This window comes from Colletotrichum godetiae (genome assembly GCF_030913485.1).
Source record: "Colletotrichum godetiae strain CBS 193.32 chromosome Unknown BDP55scaffold_22, whole genome shotgun sequence".
Lineage (NCBI taxonomy): Eukaryota > Fungi > Ascomycota > Sordariomycetes > Glomerellales > Glomerellaceae > Colletotrichum > Colletotrichum godetiae.
Window position 1 is genome coordinate 176102 of NW_026851270.1, and position 20613 is coordinate 196714.

At 50.7% G+C, this 20613-nt stretch overlaps 8 protein-coding genes and 1 non-coding gene across 9 annotated transcripts; 3 read left to right on the plus strand and 6 right to left on the minus strand.

The window, feature by feature from the left end:
- Nucleotides 1-557: 557 nt before the first annotated feature.
- On the minus strand, nucleotides 558-2533 carry BDP55DRAFT_664785 (F-box domain-containing protein). The gene is made up of 2 exons (XM_060574980.1): nucleotides 951-2533; nucleotides 558-877 (listed from the first exon to the last, which is right to left on the minus strand). Exons 1-2 carry the CDS (start codon nucleotides 2240-2242, stop codon nucleotides 781-783), a joined length of 1389 nt encoding a protein of 462 aa, XP_060429173.1. The 5' UTR covers nucleotides 2243-2533; the 3' UTR covers nucleotides 558-780.
- An 807-nt stretch (nucleotides 2534-3340) lies between these two features.
- BDP55DRAFT_159629 (5-methyltetrahydropteroyltriglutamate-homocysteine methyltransferase) lies at nucleotides 3341-5235 on the plus strand. The gene is made up of 3 exons (XM_060565667.1): nucleotides 3341-3959; nucleotides 4024-4338; nucleotides 4417-5235. Exons 1-3 carry the CDS (start codon nucleotides 3626-3628, stop codon nucleotides 4977-4979), a joined length of 1212 nt encoding a protein of 403 aa, XP_060429174.1. The 5' UTR covers nucleotides 3341-3625; the 3' UTR covers nucleotides 4980-5235.
- Nucleotides 5236-5425: 190 nt separating this feature from the next.
- BDP55DRAFT_728959 (dynactin Arp1 p25 subunit) lies at nucleotides 5426-6164 on the minus strand (the record flags this gene model as incomplete). Its single annotated transcript, XM_060579508.1, has 3 exons — nucleotides 5426-5744; nucleotides 5805-6037; nucleotides 6126-6164. 3 exons carry the CDS (start codon nucleotides 6162-6164, stop codon nucleotides 5426-5428), a joined length of 591 nt encoding a protein of 196 aa, XP_060429175.1.
- Nucleotides 6165-6399: 235 nt separating this feature from the next.
- Nucleotides 6400-6854, minus strand: BDP55DRAFT_664790 (uncharacterized protein). Its single transcript, XM_060574981.1, has one exon. The coding sequence runs from the start codon at nucleotides 6624-6626 to the stop codon at nucleotides 6411-6413; it is 216 nt and encodes a 71-aa protein (XP_060429176.1). The 5' UTR covers nucleotides 6627-6854; the 3' UTR covers nucleotides 6400-6410.
- BDP55DRAFT_t187 lies at nucleotides 6797-6908 on the minus strand. Its single transcript has one exon. It is a non-coding gene; the product is annotated as a tRNA-Phe (tRNA).
- An 812-nt stretch (nucleotides 6909-7720) lies between these two features.
- On the minus strand, nucleotides 7721-10288 carry BDP55DRAFT_664792 (heterokaryon incompatibility protein-domain-containing protein). Its single transcript, XM_060574982.1, has one exon. The coding sequence runs from the start codon at nucleotides 10135-10137 to the stop codon at nucleotides 7900-7902; it is 2238 nt and encodes a 745-aa protein (XP_060429177.1). The 5' UTR covers nucleotides 10138-10288; the 3' UTR covers nucleotides 7721-7899.
- Nucleotides 10289-10920: 632 nt separating this feature from the next.
- Nucleotides 10921-13196, minus strand: BDP55DRAFT_632349 (uncharacterized protein; the record flags this gene model as incomplete). Its single annotated transcript, XM_060572411.1, has 13 exons — nucleotides 10921-10995; nucleotides 11039-11120; nucleotides 11184-11264; nucleotides 11327-11439; nucleotides 11477-11554; nucleotides 11611-11679; nucleotides 11730-11877; nucleotides 11921-11994; nucleotides 12046-12120; nucleotides 12409-12555; nucleotides 12616-12770; nucleotides 12846-13023; nucleotides 13089-13196. The coding sequence occupies 13 exons, from the start codon at nucleotides 13194-13196 to the stop codon at nucleotides 10921-10923; spliced, it is 1383 nt and encodes a 460-aa protein (XP_060429178.1).
- A 2588-nt stretch (nucleotides 13197-15784) lies between these two features.
- Nucleotides 15785-16390, plus strand: BDP55DRAFT_632351 (uncharacterized protein; the record flags this gene model as incomplete). Its single annotated transcript, XM_060572412.1, has 5 exons — nucleotides 15785-15845; nucleotides 15879-15889; nucleotides 15944-15997; nucleotides 16067-16133; nucleotides 16191-16390. 5 exons carry the CDS (start codon nucleotides 15785-15787, stop codon nucleotides 16388-16390), a joined length of 393 nt encoding a protein of 130 aa, XP_060429179.1.
- A 2387-nt stretch (nucleotides 16391-18777) lies between these two features.
- BDP55DRAFT_159646 (uncharacterized protein) lies at nucleotides 18778-19191 on the plus strand. Its single transcript, XM_060565668.1, has 2 exons — nucleotides 18778-18804; nucleotides 18879-19191. The coding sequence occupies exon 2, from the start codon at nucleotides 18885-18887 to the stop codon at nucleotides 19143-19145; it is 261 nt and encodes an 86-aa protein (XP_060429180.1). The 5' UTR covers nucleotides 18778-18804; nucleotides 18879-18884; the 3' UTR covers nucleotides 19146-19191.
- Nucleotides 19192-20613: the final 1422 nt, after the last annotated feature.

Below are 20613 nucleotides of genomic sequence, written 5' to 3' on the forward strand. Positions count from 1 at the left end.
GGGGACGAGCTGTTAGTCGTTGCTTTAAGCCTCACCTTGGCCCCACCTCGGAACCCGACCTCAGCTCAAAGGTGGAAGCTCGCTGCTCAGACTTTGGCTTTGTGTCTGAAACCCTCCACGTGTATGCCGTATGTTGGCTTGTGGGGAAACTTTTGATGATGGGAATAAACTTCCTATCTGTCCGGTGCTCCCCGCGGACCACGCCGCCTGCTTGATACTCGAAGACGAGTCTTACTGGTTGTCGGTTCTGTTGCGATGGTCCGAGACATCAACCATGATTGTTCCAGCGTGGTTGCGTGATGATACGAGGCCTCTATACGGAGTACCTACGGGTGGGGAGATTGTGGATATGGGAGTTCATGGAGAGCCGAGAGCCCTGTCCTGACCACAGCTTGGCTCTATGCTGGGCAGCCAGGGCGCATCGGGATGTTGCACTCAGGAGGTGATTGAGGGTGCTGTACACTGTACACCGTCGTTCTCACAGAACAACATACGAGAGAACAATTAAAGCAAATCATTCGGTGAGTCAACGTGGTAAGTAGCACATGTTCTTCGAATTGTAGTTAACAACCTTGAATTTGAAGCTAGTAATTGCACTATGATTCATGTTCCCAATCTACCTTCCCATACCCTGTTCTTTCACACTCCCATTATCGTACGTTATAACTAGCCTGACATGGCCTTAGTCCGCGATCGAAGCACTCTAGAACATCTATGAGCTTCGTTTGGCTGGCCCACATGCTGTCCTAATTTTCCTTCACATGTCCTACAAACTCCCGTCTACGGCGCGTTTGCGTCTCTCATATAAAGCGTTACGCTAGATACCGGCAGGGAAGCAATTCCGTTGAACGCCATCCGTCTGAGTTTGCCCGGGAGCCTTTTCGCACCTGAAGTATTAGCAACATCACCCAGACAATGTTTGTGATTGAGCCGATCCTGGCGCCACTGACTGAGACATGCCGAGGATCGCACCGACGCCATCCTCGTCCCCTTCTCTCACGAATACACCCTCGCTCGCGACTCTCCACCCCTGCACACCGCTGAACTGCACAAACTGCACCGCCATATCCCACGCCTCCTTGTCCGCCGCGTCGCCGCTCTCAAAGACGCTGAGGTCGAGCCAGGGACTGTCCGGGCTCGGGTTGAAGAGCTCCCGGAAGAGCATCGAGTAGGACGTGTTGCGTTCCATCCAGAGGTCGGCGAGATCGACGTTACGCATTTCGTCGGGGTCTGAGAGGATGTCATTTCGGGGGACGAGCTGGACGAAGAGGCGGTCGAGGCGCGGGACGTTTTGTACGAGGGTATTGAAGTGACTCGATAACGGGAAGATGCCGACGTAGGAGAGGTCGCGGATCGAGGGCGAGATCATGGGCTGGTCATTGGGGAACTCTTCTGCTCCTAGAAGAGCGCCGAGGATGGAGGGCGGACGTTTGAGGTAGAATTCGTATGTCTTATAGACGCGCGTTGAGGATCCTTCGTTGAGAAGTAGAGACTGCCAGGGGCGGATGCTGAATAGGTCACAGGGAACACGTTTCTGATGGACAGGCTCCGATTCAGCCAAGGGACTTGATGAATCTGTCACCGGTGCCTCTGATTTTGTCTCCTTTGTCCTTTTGTCTTTGCGCGAGAGTGATAGAACGTGCTGCGGCATGGAAAAGTTCCACGCATCCCCGAGGAAAAGCATGCGCGATAGCAATTGTGCCAGCACCCGTGGTGACGCGATCATTGTAAGTCGAGTGGGATCGATATGTTGGAACATCGTCGTCCAGAGCCAGTTGTAGTCTTCGCTATAAGAGGCCTTGTTCGCAAAGCCGGTTTCCATGAGAGTGGCACTGCTGGTGCCATCCGACATGCCGCCCATAGCATCTTCGACAAACATTGAGAGCGTGTTGACATAGTTGGTCAAGTTGTGCGCCCTGAGGAAAGACAAAAAGTCGATCGCGGACGCCGGGTCTCCCGTCTCTTCCATGAGCGGCAGCTCGAATCGGTCAACCGTCCAGACCACATGGCGGAACAGCAGAGGGAGAACGGCACCTCGCCATCGCTTGCAGACGAGGGAAGTGGTCTTGAGATCACGGTCGAAGAAGAGATTCTGCAGCATGAAAGAGCTCGGTTGATCGTGGAGTTTCGAGTCTGACGGCGCAGGTCGGTCCAGGTGGGAGAATATCTGGGATAGAATCTCGTTCGGGAGATCATTGACGGAGGTGGACATCTTTGCTTGCACTGCAGCAGAGGCTGTCATAAGATTCTCAAAGAGGCAGAAGTTTTCTCGATGAATTGACGCGAAGGAGCGATGTCGAACGAAGTACACAATATAGGCTGGAGAGCGATGTTTCACGGAAAAGTCCCGACCGAGGCAAGTTTCAAGTACAGATGAAGCGATGAAACTGCCCCCGGAGAGACGATTTGATAGTTCGCTGAAGGAAGGACCTAAAACTCTGAGTTCAATCAAATACTGAGGATAAGGTACTGCAGGAGAACAAAATTGACGATGCTATTATTGATATTCTGCCATTTGTTGAGATGCAGCTCTGAGGTTGCCTGACCGGGACCTGGATAGGGCGATATGTCACCGCGGGGTCCTGTTCCGTTTGCCCCGCCACGGTTCGCCACAGTGCACTCCGCTCCACAAGAGCTCTGAAGGTACGATAAGGTAAGATAACGATAAGAGCTCCAGGTTCGGAGCTTCGGGCCTTCATACTTTCTTCCCACGGCATCAGTTCCAGGTTGTTGCCTCTAATTCTGACATCTGGAATTCTCGAGGGGCAAGCGCTTGTAGGAGCCGTGGGTTTGATCAGTTTGCGAGCGAACTAATCAGCGGACCATGCCTCGAGGTGTCTGGCTGGGAAACGGCCAACACCAATCTTAATGGCATCGCAGAGTGCTGGAAACACGCCAGCCGGCGAATCGACGATACACCGGGGCTGCCCAAAGATCCAGTCAGCACTTACATACCAGCTTGTTCTTTGTACTGAGAGGCTTGCGTAGGTATTTGAATCGGATGCAAGCTACATGTGGCTTTCTTTTCCTCAAACAACAATGATACAGCCTCTCCACCGCTGTGCTGCTGCGGCGTATGACCTTGGCTGCGTCGGGAAGAAGCCAGTCAACTCTAAGAAAGATTATTGCGTAGAACGCGATGGGAATCATGCTCAACCTCTAAACACTCGCCTTTACTTAAGCGGCTACTGATTGATAACCGATCCCGATGCCGCTCTACTCATCTACCGTTAACAAACATATGATCAGACCCTCTCGACTAAGCTATGACAAAGGCGGGGAAAGCGGGGATCTTGGTGGGTGGGCGGTTCGGGGGAAGTGGTGATGGTGGCACGGGATGACATCGTCCTGACGGGGATCCACGGCCGAGGAGCGCAAGGAGCGTAGGCTTGTTTGCTTTGGGTGACCCTATATTACTAGAATGGACGCTCGCGAGATCTGGTGGCCAGCCAATCTAGTTACCTACCATTGGATCTTGCAATGCCGAATGCCCATCCCATTTCGCAACCCCACACCTCGTCGCGCGTACCAAAGCCTATATATACGCTGTGACCAGGAGGTCTCTTCAGGACTGACTCCATTGCAATCCATTGTCTAGCTCTGCCTTAGTAATTAGAAAGAAACCATGGCGTCCAAGAACCACCAGAAACCGCCCTTCCGCGCGGAGCACATGGGCTCGCTTCTGCGGCCCAAAGCCCTGACTGACAAGCGCGTCGCCTTGGACGGGAAGAAGGCCGTGGAGATTGCAGACGACAAGGAGCTCAATCGCCTCGAGGAGGAGGGCGTGCGCGAAATTGTCAAGACGCAGCTGGACCTTGGCTTCCACGCCATCAACGATGGCGAGTACCGCCGCCATCAGTTCTGGGGCAACTTCTTTCCTGGTTTGGAGGGGTTCGAGGAGGTTGACACGCCAAGCTGGGATATCTTTCGCATGTACGTGCCGGATATTGCGGCATTCAGTAAGTCTAGGGCCATGAAGACTCGTCATTTGGGATGGGCAGACTGACGGGAATTGAACACCAGTTGAGAGCGATCACAAGCCTGGCGAGTCCATCCTCTGCACTGGCAAGATCAAACACAAGGGTAGCACTTATCTGAGAGAATGGGAGTTCCTCAAAAGCAACATTCCCCCTGAGAGCGTCAAGGAGGCCAAGTTGACCTTACCCGCGCCCGAGTGGTATCATCTCCGCTACCAAAAAGGGCACGCCTATCCCAAGGACGTCTACGCCAACGACGAGGAGTACTTTGCCGACATCGCCAAGGCATACCAGACCGAGCTCCAGGTCCTCTACGACCACGGCGTCCGCAACATTACAATCGACGACCCCAATTTGGCGTGTAAGTTAAGCCCCTTGGGACTCTTCCACATCGAATCCTTCCTCGAATCACGGTTAGCTGACAGGGTATGTTGGCTAGACTTTTGTTCGGAAAAGATGCTTCAAGGCTTCAAAGACGCAGGCGAAGACTCAGATGCCCTCCTACAGTCCTACATCAAGCTCTATAACGACTGCATCACCTCGCGCCCGGCGGACATGCACCTCGGCATCCACCTCTGCCGCGGCAACTTTGCCTACTCCCGACACTTCTCTGAGGGCGGCTACGACCGCATCGCCTCCCGCCTGTTCAACGAGATCAACGCGGACACCTACTTCCTCGAGTACGACACCGACCGCGCCGGCGGGTTCGGGCCTCTGAAGGAGCTGCCTGCACACAAGAACGTCGTGCTGGGCGTCATCACGTCCAAGTTCCCTGAGCTCGAAGACGTCGAGAAGCTGAAGGAGCGCGTGTTCCAGGCTGCTGACTATGTCGGCCAGGGCGCAGGACAGACTCGCGAGGAGGCGTTGAAGAGGATTGGGGTTAGTCCGCAGTGTGGATTTGCGAGCCACCACCTGGGCAACTCGGTTTCGCATCAGGATATGGTCAACAAGTTGAAGCTCGTGAGGCAGTTAGCCGATTCCATTTGGCCCGGGGAGCCTTGAGGGCCTTTTGGAAATTGGTGTGAGCGGTGACGTCGAAATGATTTTCTTGGGGATGAGAAGCAGGTGTGCTGGAGGGTATCTTGATATGCTGTTAAGAGATTTTGCGATTGCTCCAACAATGTAGCAGTAGCTTTCAGCTGTAGAAATATCGAACAATCATATCGGAACCCCTCTGCGACATCGTACATCGACGGATTGTCGACCGACTAGCGCGAAGTTCTCTAAAGGACAAGTGAAGCAGTGTTGATCCTCATCATGGCAAGTAAGGAGACAGCGTGCAGACTCTACTCGAAAAAAAAGAAAAGAAAGGGTATCATTTGAGCTCTAACCTCGATCAACGCACGCCAAACTCCTTTTTATCGCGCGACCATGTGCCATGCCATGTTGCTCGAAGTTCACCACTCTAGCCGTCTCGAAGCTCTCTCTTAGCCTAGAACCGAGCTACCTCACGCAGTCAAGGGCTGCGGGTTATTCCCAACCGTCTTATACAGCTCCCTGAGCTCGAACTCCTCATGCCCACCCTCAGGCACCTCACCCACCACACGTGCAGGCTGGCCCGCGACGACGCTGAAGCTCGGTATAACCATATTCGGCGGCACCACAGTGCCCTCGAGGATACGAACATAGTCCTTGACAATCGCAAACTCGCCAATCACGCTGTCGCGGCCAATGTGGATGTGATTCCCGATCGAAGCGGCCTGGATGACGACGTTTTGCCCGACGAAGACGTGGTCGCCCATGCGGAGGGGCATGTAAGTAAAGGCTCTGTGGGAAGAAAGAGGTCAGCTAGTGGCCGTTACGTTTTCCGCCGTCTTGAAATATGACGCACCCTTTATACATTCGTCCGGGGGCCGGAGGAGTGCGCCCCTGGACAGGAAGCAGTATCGACCGATGGCGACGGCTGTGCTGTTGGCTGGGGCGCCGCCTGCGGAGGGCTGTGCAGAGCGGGCGAGGTCGCCGCGGATCATGACCTCGGGTTGGATTACGGTCTTTCCGCCTAGCATGATGTTTTGCGTGCCGACGAGAGTCGCTTTGCGGGCGACCTTGTTGCCCGTGTCCTGTATTTTTGCGCGAAAGAGTTAGTCGGCGGTTTCGGTCCGTGGATTATGTTGAAAGGGGGATGGATCGCGAGGAGGGAGGGCGTACAGTCTCAATGTAGTCTCCTTTTGCCGGCCTGCGCGACATGGTGGGCTGCTGGTGGAAGCGATCGGAGGAGCATCTAGCTTGAAGCTGAGAAAAGAGTTGAAGCTGGCGTTCGCGTGCCAGCGCGTTAGGGGTGTGACGTTGGAGCTTCCGTCCCGACTGTCGGGCGGGTCAGTGCGCCCACAGCCGTAGCGGCGCGGCCGGCTGATTAAAAGGGGTCCAGCTCAGCTCTGTCACAATCTCGGGAGCTTTATGAGACACATGCCTTTTGTGGTCTGTTATTTTCTGTCACGAGGTACAAAGATTCATGAAGCCCTGCCTATCTATTTCCCAAAAAACAGTAGTCATCTGATTTTTACAATTCAGTAAAATAGTATTATTCCTACACCTCTTCCAGCGCTCTGCATATTCACTTACAGCAAGATGCATAGCATCATCGACTCTTTCTGACCACAAACAAGTGAGCAGAGAGAGAGATCCTAGGTGTGCTTTATAAGTAGGCATGCATGCCTGTCGTATTCTTCAAGTAGACAAACAGCCAATTCAACATCTACTGATAACCATTCACTCAACACTTAATCACTCCCCGATTACTTCATTTCCGATGAATTTCTCCATGGTTAAGGAATTTAAGTAACCTAACCTGATCTTAGTCACGATGGCAAAAGCGAAGATGCGGCCAGTGTGGATTGAACACACGACCTTCAGATTGATTGAATGAAGTTTTCCAAGTTCTCTTTCGAGACCCGCTTCAGTCTGACGCTCTCCCAACTGAGCTATGTCCGCCGTTCATCTTCGGATGTGGATCAAACCTCTGAGTCTAGTTGATTCCACTCGCGAACCGTGTTGCTACTACTCGCCGCTGGCGTTGAGGGTCCTAACAATGTCAAGATAGGCCGACACTATTAGTAGAGATTCAAAGAGGTAAGATAGGTCAAAGTTCCCCTAAACCATCTCTCGTCTACCTATATATAGATTTACTGTACCTTAGAGGCATGCGCATCTTAGGCATTGTAGAATGAAGAATAGCAGGACTCTAAGGGAGCAATTAGCATAATAGTTCAGCCTGAACTACCTGGGATACTTTTTTTAAAATTAAAAAAACCAAAAAAAAGAGTGCACCACCGGTGTGGCTACATCTCTTGGCGGTTATTATAGTGCCCATGCTGGGATCGTATGCGAACTCGAACTCGGAGCCTGTTGATTAGGCTGAAGGGGTAATTGATTGTCGACCATTCCACCACCTAGCTAGTTTGACTTAACTAACCGACCTAGGAAGGCGCCTGCTGTGCTGGTGACAGGAGCGGAATTGAAGGTGTGTATATAGGTTTGGTGTAGTTTGTAGCATTTTGTGTGGTTGTGGGTGAATATACGAACATGCGATGGTTCACTGAGAGGTAGATCTGTAGACCAAGTAGGCAGTCCTCCCCAATAATGTGGGGAAGGAGTCATCTTTCAGTGTGTGACAGATAGATACAGGGAGCGATTTGATATACGGCGTATGGAGTGATCATAATCTAGTCACTAATACGATGTTGTTGACTCGCAGCGTTTGGGCCTGTATACTGCTCGGATAGTGAGTAGCAAGGTACGCTGAACGGTGATTATTTACTGTAATAATAGTGCCTAGTAACTACAACATGTATAAAGTTTACCGTGAAGTGATTAGAAACTTGTTGTCATTTTCCAGTACAAACATGTGGCCAAGAATGAAAACATTGGTGAGAATACCGAGACGAGGATAAGATCTTAGTCAGAGTGTCAGTTGTGACCCGATTTACACCAAGCTGTAGTACCCAACACGAATACCGCGTGATCTCAGAGCGTCCGGCATCAACCTCGGATCAGAGTTGATTACATCTCTTGTCTCTCGACTCCGATACCGAGCAAAGTTCCACGGATCATTGCCCGTCCTCACAGCCTCAAGCCTCTCCCACTCTGGCGGGTCTTCGCCAAGTCTCGGGTCCTCCTTTGTCGTTTTGTCCTCGGTAACTGAAAAGAAATGCATGGAGTCAAAGAACCCAGACTCCCTGGCCATCCGGACCCTCCAACCCTCTGGCAAGGGTCCGAGAAGTGCCTCTGTGTCCATCAGACCGTGAGTGTACGTCGCTCCTACGACCCTGTACTGTTGCTTCTCCGAAGTCGAAGCTGGATCTGGTCGCACCAGCAAGGGTGACGGACAACCCAGCAGGACTACAAGCTTGTCCCCGATTTCTGGCCGCGCGTGAGATGTACCCATGTACCCCGTATCCGTCTTGATGAAGTACCGATGCCGTACGCGGATGAAGTTGAGCGATTCGTGAGAGACTGCGTCGCCTTTGGTATCGATAAACTCCCTGCCGTAGAGATCCGCCGCCTCGGGCACCGTGAGGAGACTGTTGCACTGCGGCCACCTTTCGATCATGTATCCCAATCCGAGAAGGGTGACAAATGCGTCTATTGATCTCTCGTTCGTTGGTGCGTATCGCTCTGTTGAGAGTGCTTCTGCCTCCCAAGTTTTCACAGCGGCAAGGAGACCGTCGGAGGCAGGGGGTGACTTTTGACCTACGAAGGACACGGTGCCGCAGTGGACTCCTGAAGCCTCCATGACTTGAACATCGGTCCCATCACTATCAGACCTGAAGCTGACTTCTGCGGCTGAAGCGCCGGCCGCATAGAAGATATCGGCATACGGAAGCCGCACTGCTCGATCAACAGGAACCGACCAGTCTGGGACCCAGGTAGGCCCCTTAATCTCACGAGCGTCGATGTTGCAACGGTCGAGAAAGTCCAGCCTCTCTAGACACTCGATGTATGCCTTGCAGAACTGGCTATATACCGTCTCAACTGGCAGGGAATAGTCCGGAGTGATACGCTCCCTAATTGCCGCCGGAGCAGCCCCCAATGCTCCGTAGATCTTGTCCCGGGGATTCGCGCATCCTTTCCAGTTGAGCGTCTGTAGCTCTCGGAAGAACGGCTGATTGGAGAATGGCAGCATCACCTCGACGGCGTCAAGAATCAACCCGCGCACCTCATTGCTCGGAAGGAACTTCTTGTCGCTGGCACAGAAGATTGCGCGACGGAATAGAGATAGTGAAATACTGTCGGGACCGCATAGCATGAAAGAGCGCTCGTCAGCTAGACGAACCTCCTGCCACACCCAGAGACGCTCGAACCAGGAACGCTGCAGTAGGCTGGTGATGGATCGCCAGGTCTGCTCGTCGTAAGGGAGTGGAACCGATGCGCGAGCCAGCTCTGGGTTACTACATCCGGGCGGATTTGTCCTCCACGCCCCGCGCTCGGTGTAGACGGCCTGCTCGCCAAGATGGCGTAAAGCAGCCATAGCCATCTTGCTGTCCTCCATCTCAGGACCCAGCCAGACGACGACGTGACTTGCGCGGCGGTAGATGTCGCACATGATGTGGACCTGATTGTTGCGCTCCTCGAGGTCGGTCTGGTTGATGCACAGGGCATCGATCCACATGCGCCTGGGAATATCGCGGTATCGCAGGTGACGAAGCGCCGCGGCGAGGTTCGGCCTGATGCTGAGGCTCGACGAAGCTGCGCCTGTGGACGGAGCAGTAGGTTCCAGGACCAGAGCATCTTCCTCGCTTCCCTCGGGTGCCCAGACGTACGATAGCCCTTCGTACTCGAGCTTGTTGTCGTCGAAGCTCACATTCGGGTCGACGCCTGTCACAGGGTGCAGCCATGATGTCTCGTAGGGCTCTTCTGGTTCATATTCCTTGATGCGCTCAAAAATAAAGCGGCCGTCGAGACAGACGCGGACGATCCAGTCTGCTGGTAGGGTCTTTTGGATTTCATCGCGGCTCGGGGGCAATCTGATTGCGGATGGTCGCCGTGGTGCTAGAGCAACGTGATGGAACTTGATGCGGATTCTCTCCTGGAAAGTACCAGGAAGAAGCTCAACGACGCGTATTTCCTTCGCGGTCCAGTCGAGATCACGATACTGGTATCTTGGCTTATCAACTGGGCTCTCCATCTTGAATTGGTTGGGATAAGGACTGGCCGATGGCATTGCGTGATCAGAAGAAGACCCGGAGCTTGGGCGACAACTAAGAGAAATACTTGATCACTTGACTGGCCAGATACAGTGCGTTTTGCATGCTGGGATCATTCACGACACCAAGGCAGGCTGGCCTTTAGTAAAGAGGGGGTAGATACATTTTGCAAGCGATACCATGCAGCTAGCAACGATCCTTCATAGCCTGCATATCACCACCACATTTCGAGATGGCTTGGCCAATGAATGGCTTACCCCAAAGTCTTGTTCTGGTAGCCCAATATGCGCCTGGAACAACTTAGTGCATCATGCACCTTTGGGTAGCGACTGGTCACTGCGGAGTCGGTAAGCACTACGCAGCACAACAGTTGGCATAGAGCAGGCTTCAGTCACCGGATCAAAGTCTCCAACAATGTGTGTGTACCGGCGGCCTCTAAGGATACTGTAGATCTCTCCTATTACGTGTTGTCACACCTCTGAACGATCGTTGACATACGACACTATCTCACACTTGTCTTCAAAGTAGAAAAACTTATTGCAGCCACTCAAACTCGTTTTTCCTGAGCAACTGAATCTGCCTGAGGGTCACTTGATAATTTCAAACTCGCAACGGCGATCACTCTGATGAACTTGACTTGGAGGGGATACTTCGCTCAGAGGAACTCGGAAAGAGCTTTAGCTGCGATCGCATGGGAAGAACACGAATAGTGGTGATAGATTCTTAGTTTTCTTTTTAGTTTTTTTTTTTTAGTTTTTTGTCACGCTATGGAAACATCATGGCTTCCCAAGGCCAGCCAGTTAAGTATGATATTGAGGTCTCACTTTGGGACCATACCGAAGTGTGATGTATTCATATGGCGGGTTCTTCCTCACCTAAATAGAAGATTATCTCCCAAGTGCTTTGGAAGATACTCACCCGCGGCAGATTGTTGTATACATGTGGACAGCCTGGGCTCCCTCTCTGGCTGAATCTATTGTTAAGCCTTCTAGGCAACAAGCTATTGAAACATGATTAGATCCGTGTGCTTAAAATATGATGCTCCACGTGGAAGATGACTTACACCAGCGCAGGCCATATCGCCACGGGCAACGCAAGAGAGCTCGTTGACAACACCAGCGGTGTCTCAATCCTTGGCGACGAGCTGTTGCATGGCAGATTAGAATCTTGTGAAGGTAATATAATACTTCATGGGTGACTACTTACACCGGCACAGGCGATGTCGCCACGAGCGACGCAGAAGATCTCGTTAGCGAGCTGCTCCATCTTGGGATCGCGTTTCTCGACGAGCTTAGGCGCGGGATATTGTCAGTGAAGCTCTATGTGTCTTTTTGATTAAGGCAGAAGAATGCTTACGCCGGCACAAGCCATGTCACCACGGACAACGCAGGCAAGCTCGTTGGCAAGCTCAGCCTCGGAGCGCTTGGAGACAAGCTGAAGGTGTCGTTCATCATTGTGTTCTCTGAGACGTCTGGGTGGGTATTCCGTACTCTGGCACATGCCATATCGTCATAAGCCACACAGGCGAGTTCGTTGGCGACGGTGTCAACGGTATACATCTGCATGTCATTCAATGTGACGAAATATACGATGCTTGAATTACACCTACGCGGGCAGAGCTGGCGGGAATTGCAATAGCGGAGGCAACAATGCTGGTGACGAGAGCCACGGAGAAGTACATTTTGTCAATGTTGGAGAATTGATTCAGCGAATGAGGTTTGGTCGAAGGTGATCTTGCTTGGCGCTTGCTGTTGCTACTAAAAGGATACTTAGCTTCAGCTTATGTTCTACGTCTATAACATGTCACCAAGTCTGCAGAGTGCACCCCAGCATTCTTCTGTAGATGCAGGCTGAGGGAAGTGAGGCCGGTAATACTGGACTCCCGGAGTACGGCAATCCTCACTCGCGAAAATGGTTGGCCTTACCGTAGTGTTCTCAAAGTAAATCTCAACCTCTTCTTCGGCTCGATGGACCTTGCGGAATGTAATCTTAAGGAAAATCTGCAAAGGGAAATACAACTGCTGCAATAGTACTTTTCCGTAATGTCTTCGCTGCATTTGCGACTTTGAAGAAAAAAACTAGCAAAAAAGTCTGGATCAAATTACACATGCGCATATCGCAACGCCCGACTGAGTTATACACCCAATCAAATCGAAACCATGGACACTCCCTTTGGGATGCTCCTTCACGGAGGTGCATCAGAATCATGGATAGGGGATGACGTCTCATGCCACCACCAAAGCCTTCTTGAAGAACTTGGTAGAGAAAGCCGAGGAGCGGCTACTTACGGGCTCCAGAGCCATAGACGTAGCGACTGAGGTTGTGGCAGAGTTAGAAGACTTCCCGAGTTCAATGCCGGCAAGGGAGCTGCCGTCAACCGAAACAGCGTTCACGAGGTGCGAATCAGACTCTCCCACAACACGGCTAATATCAAACTAATTATCAATAATCTCAAGCTCGAGGCTGGAGTTATCAACGGCAAGACGGCGACATACCGAGCTGCTGCATGTCTCCAAAAGAACAAAAATCTTATCAAGCTCGGGAGGGCCATGCTTGACTCTGTGGATACCACTATTCCCGTCTTCATTGTAGGAGAGGGAGCTGGCTAGCTCGCCTGCCGTCTTGGATAGGATATGGTGGACAATCGTTTCTTCATAACAGAGGCGCATGTATTACTGGCGAAAGAACAAGACGGAAGTCCTCGAACACGGCACCGTTGGCGTACTTGTTCTAGACACACATACTCGGCTGCGGCCAATTCGACCGTAGGTATGATGTTCAAACATGCTGGCAAACTCGGCGATACAGTCATCCCGGGTGCTGGACTCCATGCCGATCAACAGACCGCCGTGGCATGGTAGGTACTTGTCTTTTGCGTTTGTTTCCATGGCTGGTCTTGCTATCTGTAAATAGCAGTGGTGGTGGCGAAGCCATTCTGACGTCTATGCTGGCTATTCGCGTTGCGAACCTCTACCATAGTGGGCTCAAACTTGATACCGCTGTGGACAAGGCCATGTGGGATGCCAGGGACTCTGCCCATCTCTCGTGGTGTAATCGCGATCACGACAGACGGCATGCGGACGGCACACTGCAATAGCAGACTCTTCACTATCGAATCATCGAAATGTATCTATGGCTTCAAATATGGGTTGATAGGCTGCACAATGCCTGTTACCGCACCTCTATGCTGTTGTGAAGACGTTCTGGTCCGAGTCGGGGTAACAAAGCATCCAACGCGGCAATTTCAGCTCACTTTCTGCCTCAAAGAAGTCGATTTCATTACGATAGATTGAAAAAAAAGGGAGGATTTATTTGAGTCGCTTAGGCATGCCTTCAAAGCCTTGTTGAGTCTCGACGGCGTCGATAAGGTGGCCATGATGACTTTTGCAGGTGGCAAGGGCGGTTACGTATTCGCCATTCGTGGCACGGGCAGCATGTCTCCGACATTAAATGACTTGAAGCTATCGGGGAATCTGGCTTTCAGAGCTCATATCGAAACTGAGAACACGGCCAAGGCGTTGTTGCATGTGGGAGATTTCTACGAGCTGCCCGTGCCCCGGAGCTACTCCGAATTTCTCTTGCCCTCGGCCATTGAATTTCGGGCTATCGTCGCCGGGTTGTGGGGCGCCCTAAGCCGCGGCTTGCGGATGGCCTTACAGACACCGCTGCACCGGGTTGTCAACGCGGATTCATTCCCTGGCGATCTCATCTTGCTCTGCTTCACTCATAGTGAACACTGTTAGCCCAACCCTGCACCTTTCCAGTCCGAAAGCAGCGGCCAATGGAGTCTCCCGAGCGCGTTCGGCCGGAGGATTACGGATCCCGAGCCTCTCTGCCTCACGACCGAGACGTTGCGGGCCAAACTAGAATGCCCTCAAACGAATATTAGATAGACGATGAGAGTGAGTACGACTAAGAATTTGTGTGCTCAGTTGATTTTTGATTCTTCGTTCTCTTTAGTCATACTTCAACTTCTTATTAGCTTCATCTTAGACTGGATGTTGAGTGTGGCGATCGCGTCTGAACCATATCAACCACTTTACCGTTAACTCTGGTAGAAGAATGACTATATCATTGAAAAATATCAAGAGGAGCGCTGGAAGATCCAAGAATTTCGGATTTTACCTAAGTATTGCCGGTCAGTCTTTCGCAGTTTAAGTTGCCAAGAGGTCATTCTCAACGAGACTGCCATCCCAAGATTATGTATCGTTGACACTAACACTGACTTAGCCATCTTAGTTTCCAATTTCGTGAGTACCTTGCTCCTTAGACGTCCTTCATGCTCGTAAGTGTGTTGACAACAAATACGTGCTTAGGTCACAGCAGTCGACTCTGGACTGTCATCATCATCACATCTAGCCATCGCCTCTCATTTCGATAAGACTAAGGTCTCAACATGGCTAGTAAACGCCATCCTCGTCTGTTCCATTACTGTGCAGCCTCTTTATGCCACACTTTCCAATTGCATAGGTCGTCGTATTATCTATTCCTCAACCGCCTTCTTGTTTCTTGTCGGCTTGTGTCTGGCAGTATTCACAAATTCTTGGACAGGATTGATATTAGCGAGATGCGTTTGCGGCCTCGCTGTTGCCAGACTGATGAATATGGGTATGCTCTTCAGCACAAGTCTCTGTAAGCACGGTTTATATCAAATCCATGGCCAGCTAACAATCCGATAGGATCTATTGTATTGACAGACATTGTCGGTCTTAAGAATAGAGGCCATTACCAATCGCTCAACTACATCAAATATGGAGCTGGGTCCGCGTGGGTATACATTGCCTTTCTGTTTCACTTTCGTTGACTGAGACAAACCTAAATCTCCAGGCTCGGTTCAATCTCCGGGGGTGCCATTGTGGAGTACTTTGGATGGAGCTATGTGTACAGACTTCAGTTTCCATTCTGTCTGCTTCTGCAGTCATGGTGTATTTATGAATCCCTTCAAACATTAATAATTCCTGCAGAGAGACTTTAAGCCAGGGAAAAACTATGCCTTACGAACCTGCTTTAGATGTATGACTGGAGAGGCTCGCTGTTACTTGTAAGCCTGGACTTAAGTTTCCCGCTTCTGTCAAAATCTTACTGAACCAAACCATAGATGATATCACTGCTTTGCCTGGTTTTCGTTCTTGGAACGGGAGGTAACGTGTTACCTTGGATAAGTCCATTGATCCTTACGGCTTTGGTACTATTTGGTGCAGTGTCCTTTGTCTTGCTACGCGTAGAGGCAAAAGCGCCGTACCCGGTTCTCCCTCCTTTTATGATTCAGTTCCCTTACAGAAATAACCTGGGTAGCGCCATGATGTTTTCAATGATTAACTACTGTATAAGGGAATCTTATATATAACACCAAGATGTTCGTTCCACGTAGCTGAAGCTGAACCCCTGACCTCTCACTCAGGTCATGTACAACATTCCATCCTTTTTCAGGCTGTCCGACTGGAGTCAGCGGGCGAAGCAAGCGCCCATGTTGTCATACCATCGATTGCATTCACGGCAATGAGTGCAGTCGCAGGAACGACGATCACATGACTACGGATGCCCAGGCCTACATTGCGCGTGAGCCAAGTGCTCTTACTCGAGGGTGCCTTGGGGCTTGTAGCTATGGCTACTGCCCTACCAGCAATCAAAGCCTCAAATTCTTTGTATAGCCTTTGACTCATCATGCCTTCTCTTGGGATTGGAATGATGACCCCCAGTGCGCTTTTGACGCTGCTAAGTCTTGGTGAGTAACGTGATTATGCCGCTATGAATGGAGGTTTTATTATGGTGAGATCCCTAAGCGTCTTCATTGCCACTTTTCTGAGTACGACACTCATACAGAATATGTTTCAGGGTGTATTGATAATGATGAGCCTGGACGAGGAGACAGCTAAGGTATGCCCTTGATCGCACCTGACACTAAGGTAGATAATCAAAGAACTACTTGACTGACTTTGAATTCAGAAGGCTGAGGCGACGCGACTAAACATCGACAACCTGCGGACATTGAGTGGTGATATGCAGTCCAAAGGTAAGTGCCACCTGCAAGTTCGGCAGTGGTTTGAGTATTATACCAATGCTAACGAAGAACAAGTCATGCAAGCTTATCAGTTGGGATTCGCTGTCCTCTTCAGTGTCCATCGTATCTCTTCCATGGGCACCGCTTTGGCATTTTCTTGGGTTCCGGAGGGACGTTTGGACAGACCTTCAAATCGTGCTGAAGATTCTAATGCAGTGGTTGAAATGGTTGATCTCCTCGATGATGAAGAGACCGATGACGGTCTATGATGAACCCAATATCGGAGAACGTGTTCAGCGACCCCTACAGAAACGCTAAACGATAGTGTTTTTTTTTCTTTTTCCGCTGATGGATGTTACCCGCCGCTGTTTTAGTTCAGGCTGTCTAGGGCCCTGGGCTCCATGTCGGTTCATTCCAGATAGCTACCCTCTGTTATCTTACCCAAGTCGGTCCTCTTCGATCAAGCTTTTGACCTTCTTCTTTACATTATCTGCATTCTGTCTATGCTACTTCTCTTCTAGCGTAGCATGTAAGTGATCAAGTCGGACGCGCTCCGAGCCCAATTGGCGGCTGCCCGAAGCTGGGTGCCTACTGGACAAAAAGTCGACTGCGGTGAAAGACTAACACCGCCAAGTTTCAACGAAGTGAAAGCGAGAACGAGCAGGAGAACGAGAACCATATTTTCAATACGTGGCGAGGCTATTAGCTTCAGTCTTAACAGTCTTCTGAGTCTCGATCTAAGAACAAGTTTATGGGCTCGTTGTTCCACCTACAGCAGTAGCACCGTGATCTAGATTTAGCAAGGCAATGATAGCCCCCTCCCCAACGAGTAGTACGGGACACCGCCCTCTGCAGCCCCAATTTCCGTGTCCTAAATGCCCGAGCGAAAGCCAAGGATGGGAACCCGATACCGGCGGGGCAGATCCGAGGGTTTTCGGGTTGCGCGGGACTCGGGAGTAACGGCGCTCGCGATGGAGCTTCGTGTCACGACAGTGCGGCCCGTGTTTTCGTATTTTCAGCTTTGGTGTCTCAGACGAGTCTCCCACTGTCTCGTTGTAGCATGGAACCGAAAACTTCTATCAGGTTCATAATATTTAACATGTACACAAATACGACGGATAGGATGCCTCGTACCGTAAAGTATGTTTAATTGCAAACTCATGCTTGGCAAGGAATGGACCCAGCTGCAGCCACTGTACGGAGTACTCCGTGCCAAACAACTTGCAACAGAACTTCGGAACATGCCCGCGCTGAGCAAACGCACAAAGAACTCACTATTCTTGGCCGTTCGAAACCTCCCTCAGGATCGACCTCAGTTGCGGTCCATTGCTCACATACCTTTTCTGTACGAATTGGTGAGTATCCAGCTGAGGCTTATGTAGATCTTTCCGCAACACGTCTTCCAAGTTTGATATCAGACAACGAATCGCAGTTTTTCGACCTGAATCGCTCAGCCCTAGCCCAAGGCTTAGACTTAGAGCCCAGATCTTGGCTCTTTTGGGCTGATTACTTATTCCAGGCACCTCAGTCTGGGCTGGTCCGCATGAGTCAAAAGTAGACCTGACTCGCCTCCAGGCCGCCTAACAGGGTTTCAGCGCCTAGTAAGGTAGCCTGTAGGACTGTGTTTTCAGAGATACTTCAGAATGACCCGCCTATGCCACGGTCTATCGTACCTACAACTTACAAGAGAACAAGGCAGCTGAGCGGTCCACTCGGACGGACATCGGGAGGCCATAGTTGGCGCTGGCCGATTTAGTCAGTGCTTGCGCTGTAGAAGCGGGCTTTGCCCACTGGAGTAAATTGGTGATGTTTTCCATTGCGTACCATTCTATCCTATTCTGGCAATGCTTTCCACTAATTACTTTTGTGCAGTCTCTAAAACCCACTCTCTGACCGTACGGAGTCGTTCGTCTCAGAATGAGCTCCCGATGAAGAGGGTCGTTTCCTGTACGCGAACATGTGGTCGATATTGAGGACTCACTACACCGTACGCCTACCTGCAATAGTGACTTTACCATGTGCTCAGTACAAAACCGGAAGACAGGATCTGATGGACAGGCAAAAAGCCTGTACTTGGCAAGGTCTTGGTGCCACTGGGTTCACTTGAACACCCTTTCAAGGACGGGCACTACTTACATGTACTTTTGATACGCACGCCACATACCATATCTTGGTCAACAGCTCACCGTACAATTGTGATCTTTCTGGTGGGAGGTTGCCGTGACTGCCGATGTGGTCGCCACAATCTCTGTGCATGCGGGTGGATAAGACGTGGAGAGGAAAGTCGGATGGTATCTTATTCCTAGAGCTCGCAGGGTCCTCTTCTATCCGACTTGACCGGCTCCCACCCGGGGTGATTTCATGACCGCAAAAATCAACTGATTCGTGCACCCCTAAGACCTACTAGGTCTCCTATTGCAATTTATACGGCAGACTCTGGTTGGGTCAGAAGAGCCTGAGAAGGGTTCGTTAATCTAGACTCCTTGCTGGGCCCATCAACGAATCTCCTTGGCGTCGACTCCTTGACCGAAGTCTAGCGACATGAGTACATGTGATCACTACCAGGTAGTTGCCTTCACGTGAAAACTACAAGAGGAAGCGGCCTCCAGTGTCAGTGTTAAGGACCTCGGTCACTCACCCAACTTTTCTTGTCACACCGCTAAACACAACTGCTGAGTCGAAGGTGAGTAACTCCGATGGCGCTTCAAAACTCCCCAGACCTCAAGAAGCTTATCGTATAATACCACAAACAACTAGCCCACAATGAAGATCACCGCCGTCATCTGTCTTGTTGCAGGCTATGTCAGCCTCGCTGCCGCTGCCGGTTGCCAGGTCGAGCTCCTCAACATCAACCAAGCAGTCGTAGGCACAGGTTGCGTGGAAATGAACTACTACGCCAACATCTACGATTCTACCAAACGCGCAGGCTACACCGTCAATGCTAATAGCAACTGTGGTCTTAGCTTCGGCAACATTCAAGTTATCCCTGATGGTTATTCTTTGCGACAAGCGGGCTACTGTTAAGTGGGACATACTGCTGGTATTGATCTTGATTATCCTCATAGAGAAGACAATGAAACAATCCTTAATAAAAGTATCTCAATCCTACTCAAGAGCTGTATCTTTGTGTGCGCTTCTGTTGACCAATAGTGTGTCGGCTAATCATTGTCATCAACTTCGACTCCTGTGAAAATTGATTTGCTTGCCGTCAAGTCGCCAGGATGACTGCATGTGTACGGAGTATAAGCATTCCCACACACATTTGTTATTGATTACGGCACATGTCGCCAAGATCACGGGCGGAACGACCGTGTGGTGGCACGCTGTGTAATCGACTCCCTTCTTATCTTGGCTCGTCCAATGTTGCCGACGCTGCTAGCAATGTATTTGCGGTTGCCCGCCAGCCAGAAGTGGGTTTCGGATCCCCAAACACTAAAGGCACTTTGCAGCGCTCAAAGTCAAAATTTCCTCGTAGCAGACTTCGCTGAACTTAGTAATAAAAAAATTGAAATGATTTAAGCTTAACTTTAGTTTCTTCGAATTAAAGTTGCAAGAATTTAGCTCCAAGATGAACAAGCATTAGCTTGGACTTAGTGCCGGGATGATTCTAGGGAGTTCGATATTAAGACTATTGAATCTAGTCCGCTGACCTTGTGCTCAGTTGTAGGCCGAGAACTTTTTTCGTGACCGTTTGATACACGCGGGATGCAGATTCTCAGGAATACCGGAATCATGGGTTCGAATCTCACCTCCCAAGTCCCATTCAACACTCATCAGGATGATCAAAAGAGACTGTGTGGATTGCCATCTCGCCAAGTACTTTCCAGTTACTAAAGTTTCCCTGTCTAGGTAATTCACTGAAGTTGGTACAACGACATTGCCCTTTAATCTCAGGGCAGACCCCCATAACATACTCCAGTATCCGTCTGGCCGCTTCGGTCGGAGTTGATTCAGTAATGTCAACCTCTATACGATGTATTAAGGGCCTAAGTGGGAGCGCGAATCGCAGGTTGATGACAATTAACTTTGTTCGTATTATTATATGATCGATCCAGACGCCGAGATTGTTGCTGGTAGCAAAGTCTGAAGTATTTGTCGATGAGCACTCATACACTGTGTTTTTTGCTGAACGAACAATGGCGGGTTTGACTGTTTGTGAAGATTTTCAAGAGCAGCCCTTCATGATCGACGACTACGTATTTAGTACATTTACCCTAGTCAAATCGACTTTTCTCGCGGAAGCATGTTCTCCAGGACTAGCTCTCACTCCCAGAAGCTCCGGTCAATGATAGCAAGCCCAACTTCCAAGTTCATCCCAATAGATGGACGGAGCGTTGCGAAGAGTCCCGAGCATTCTTCAATCTTTCGACTCAACAATGAGGTGCCTCACGATGCCTACATGAGTCCTATCCTCGAGTTTTGAAATTTCGGAACCACCCGCGTTTCTCACGAGTTGCGGGTCGACGGAGTGTCCGTTTCCAGCCCCAATCGG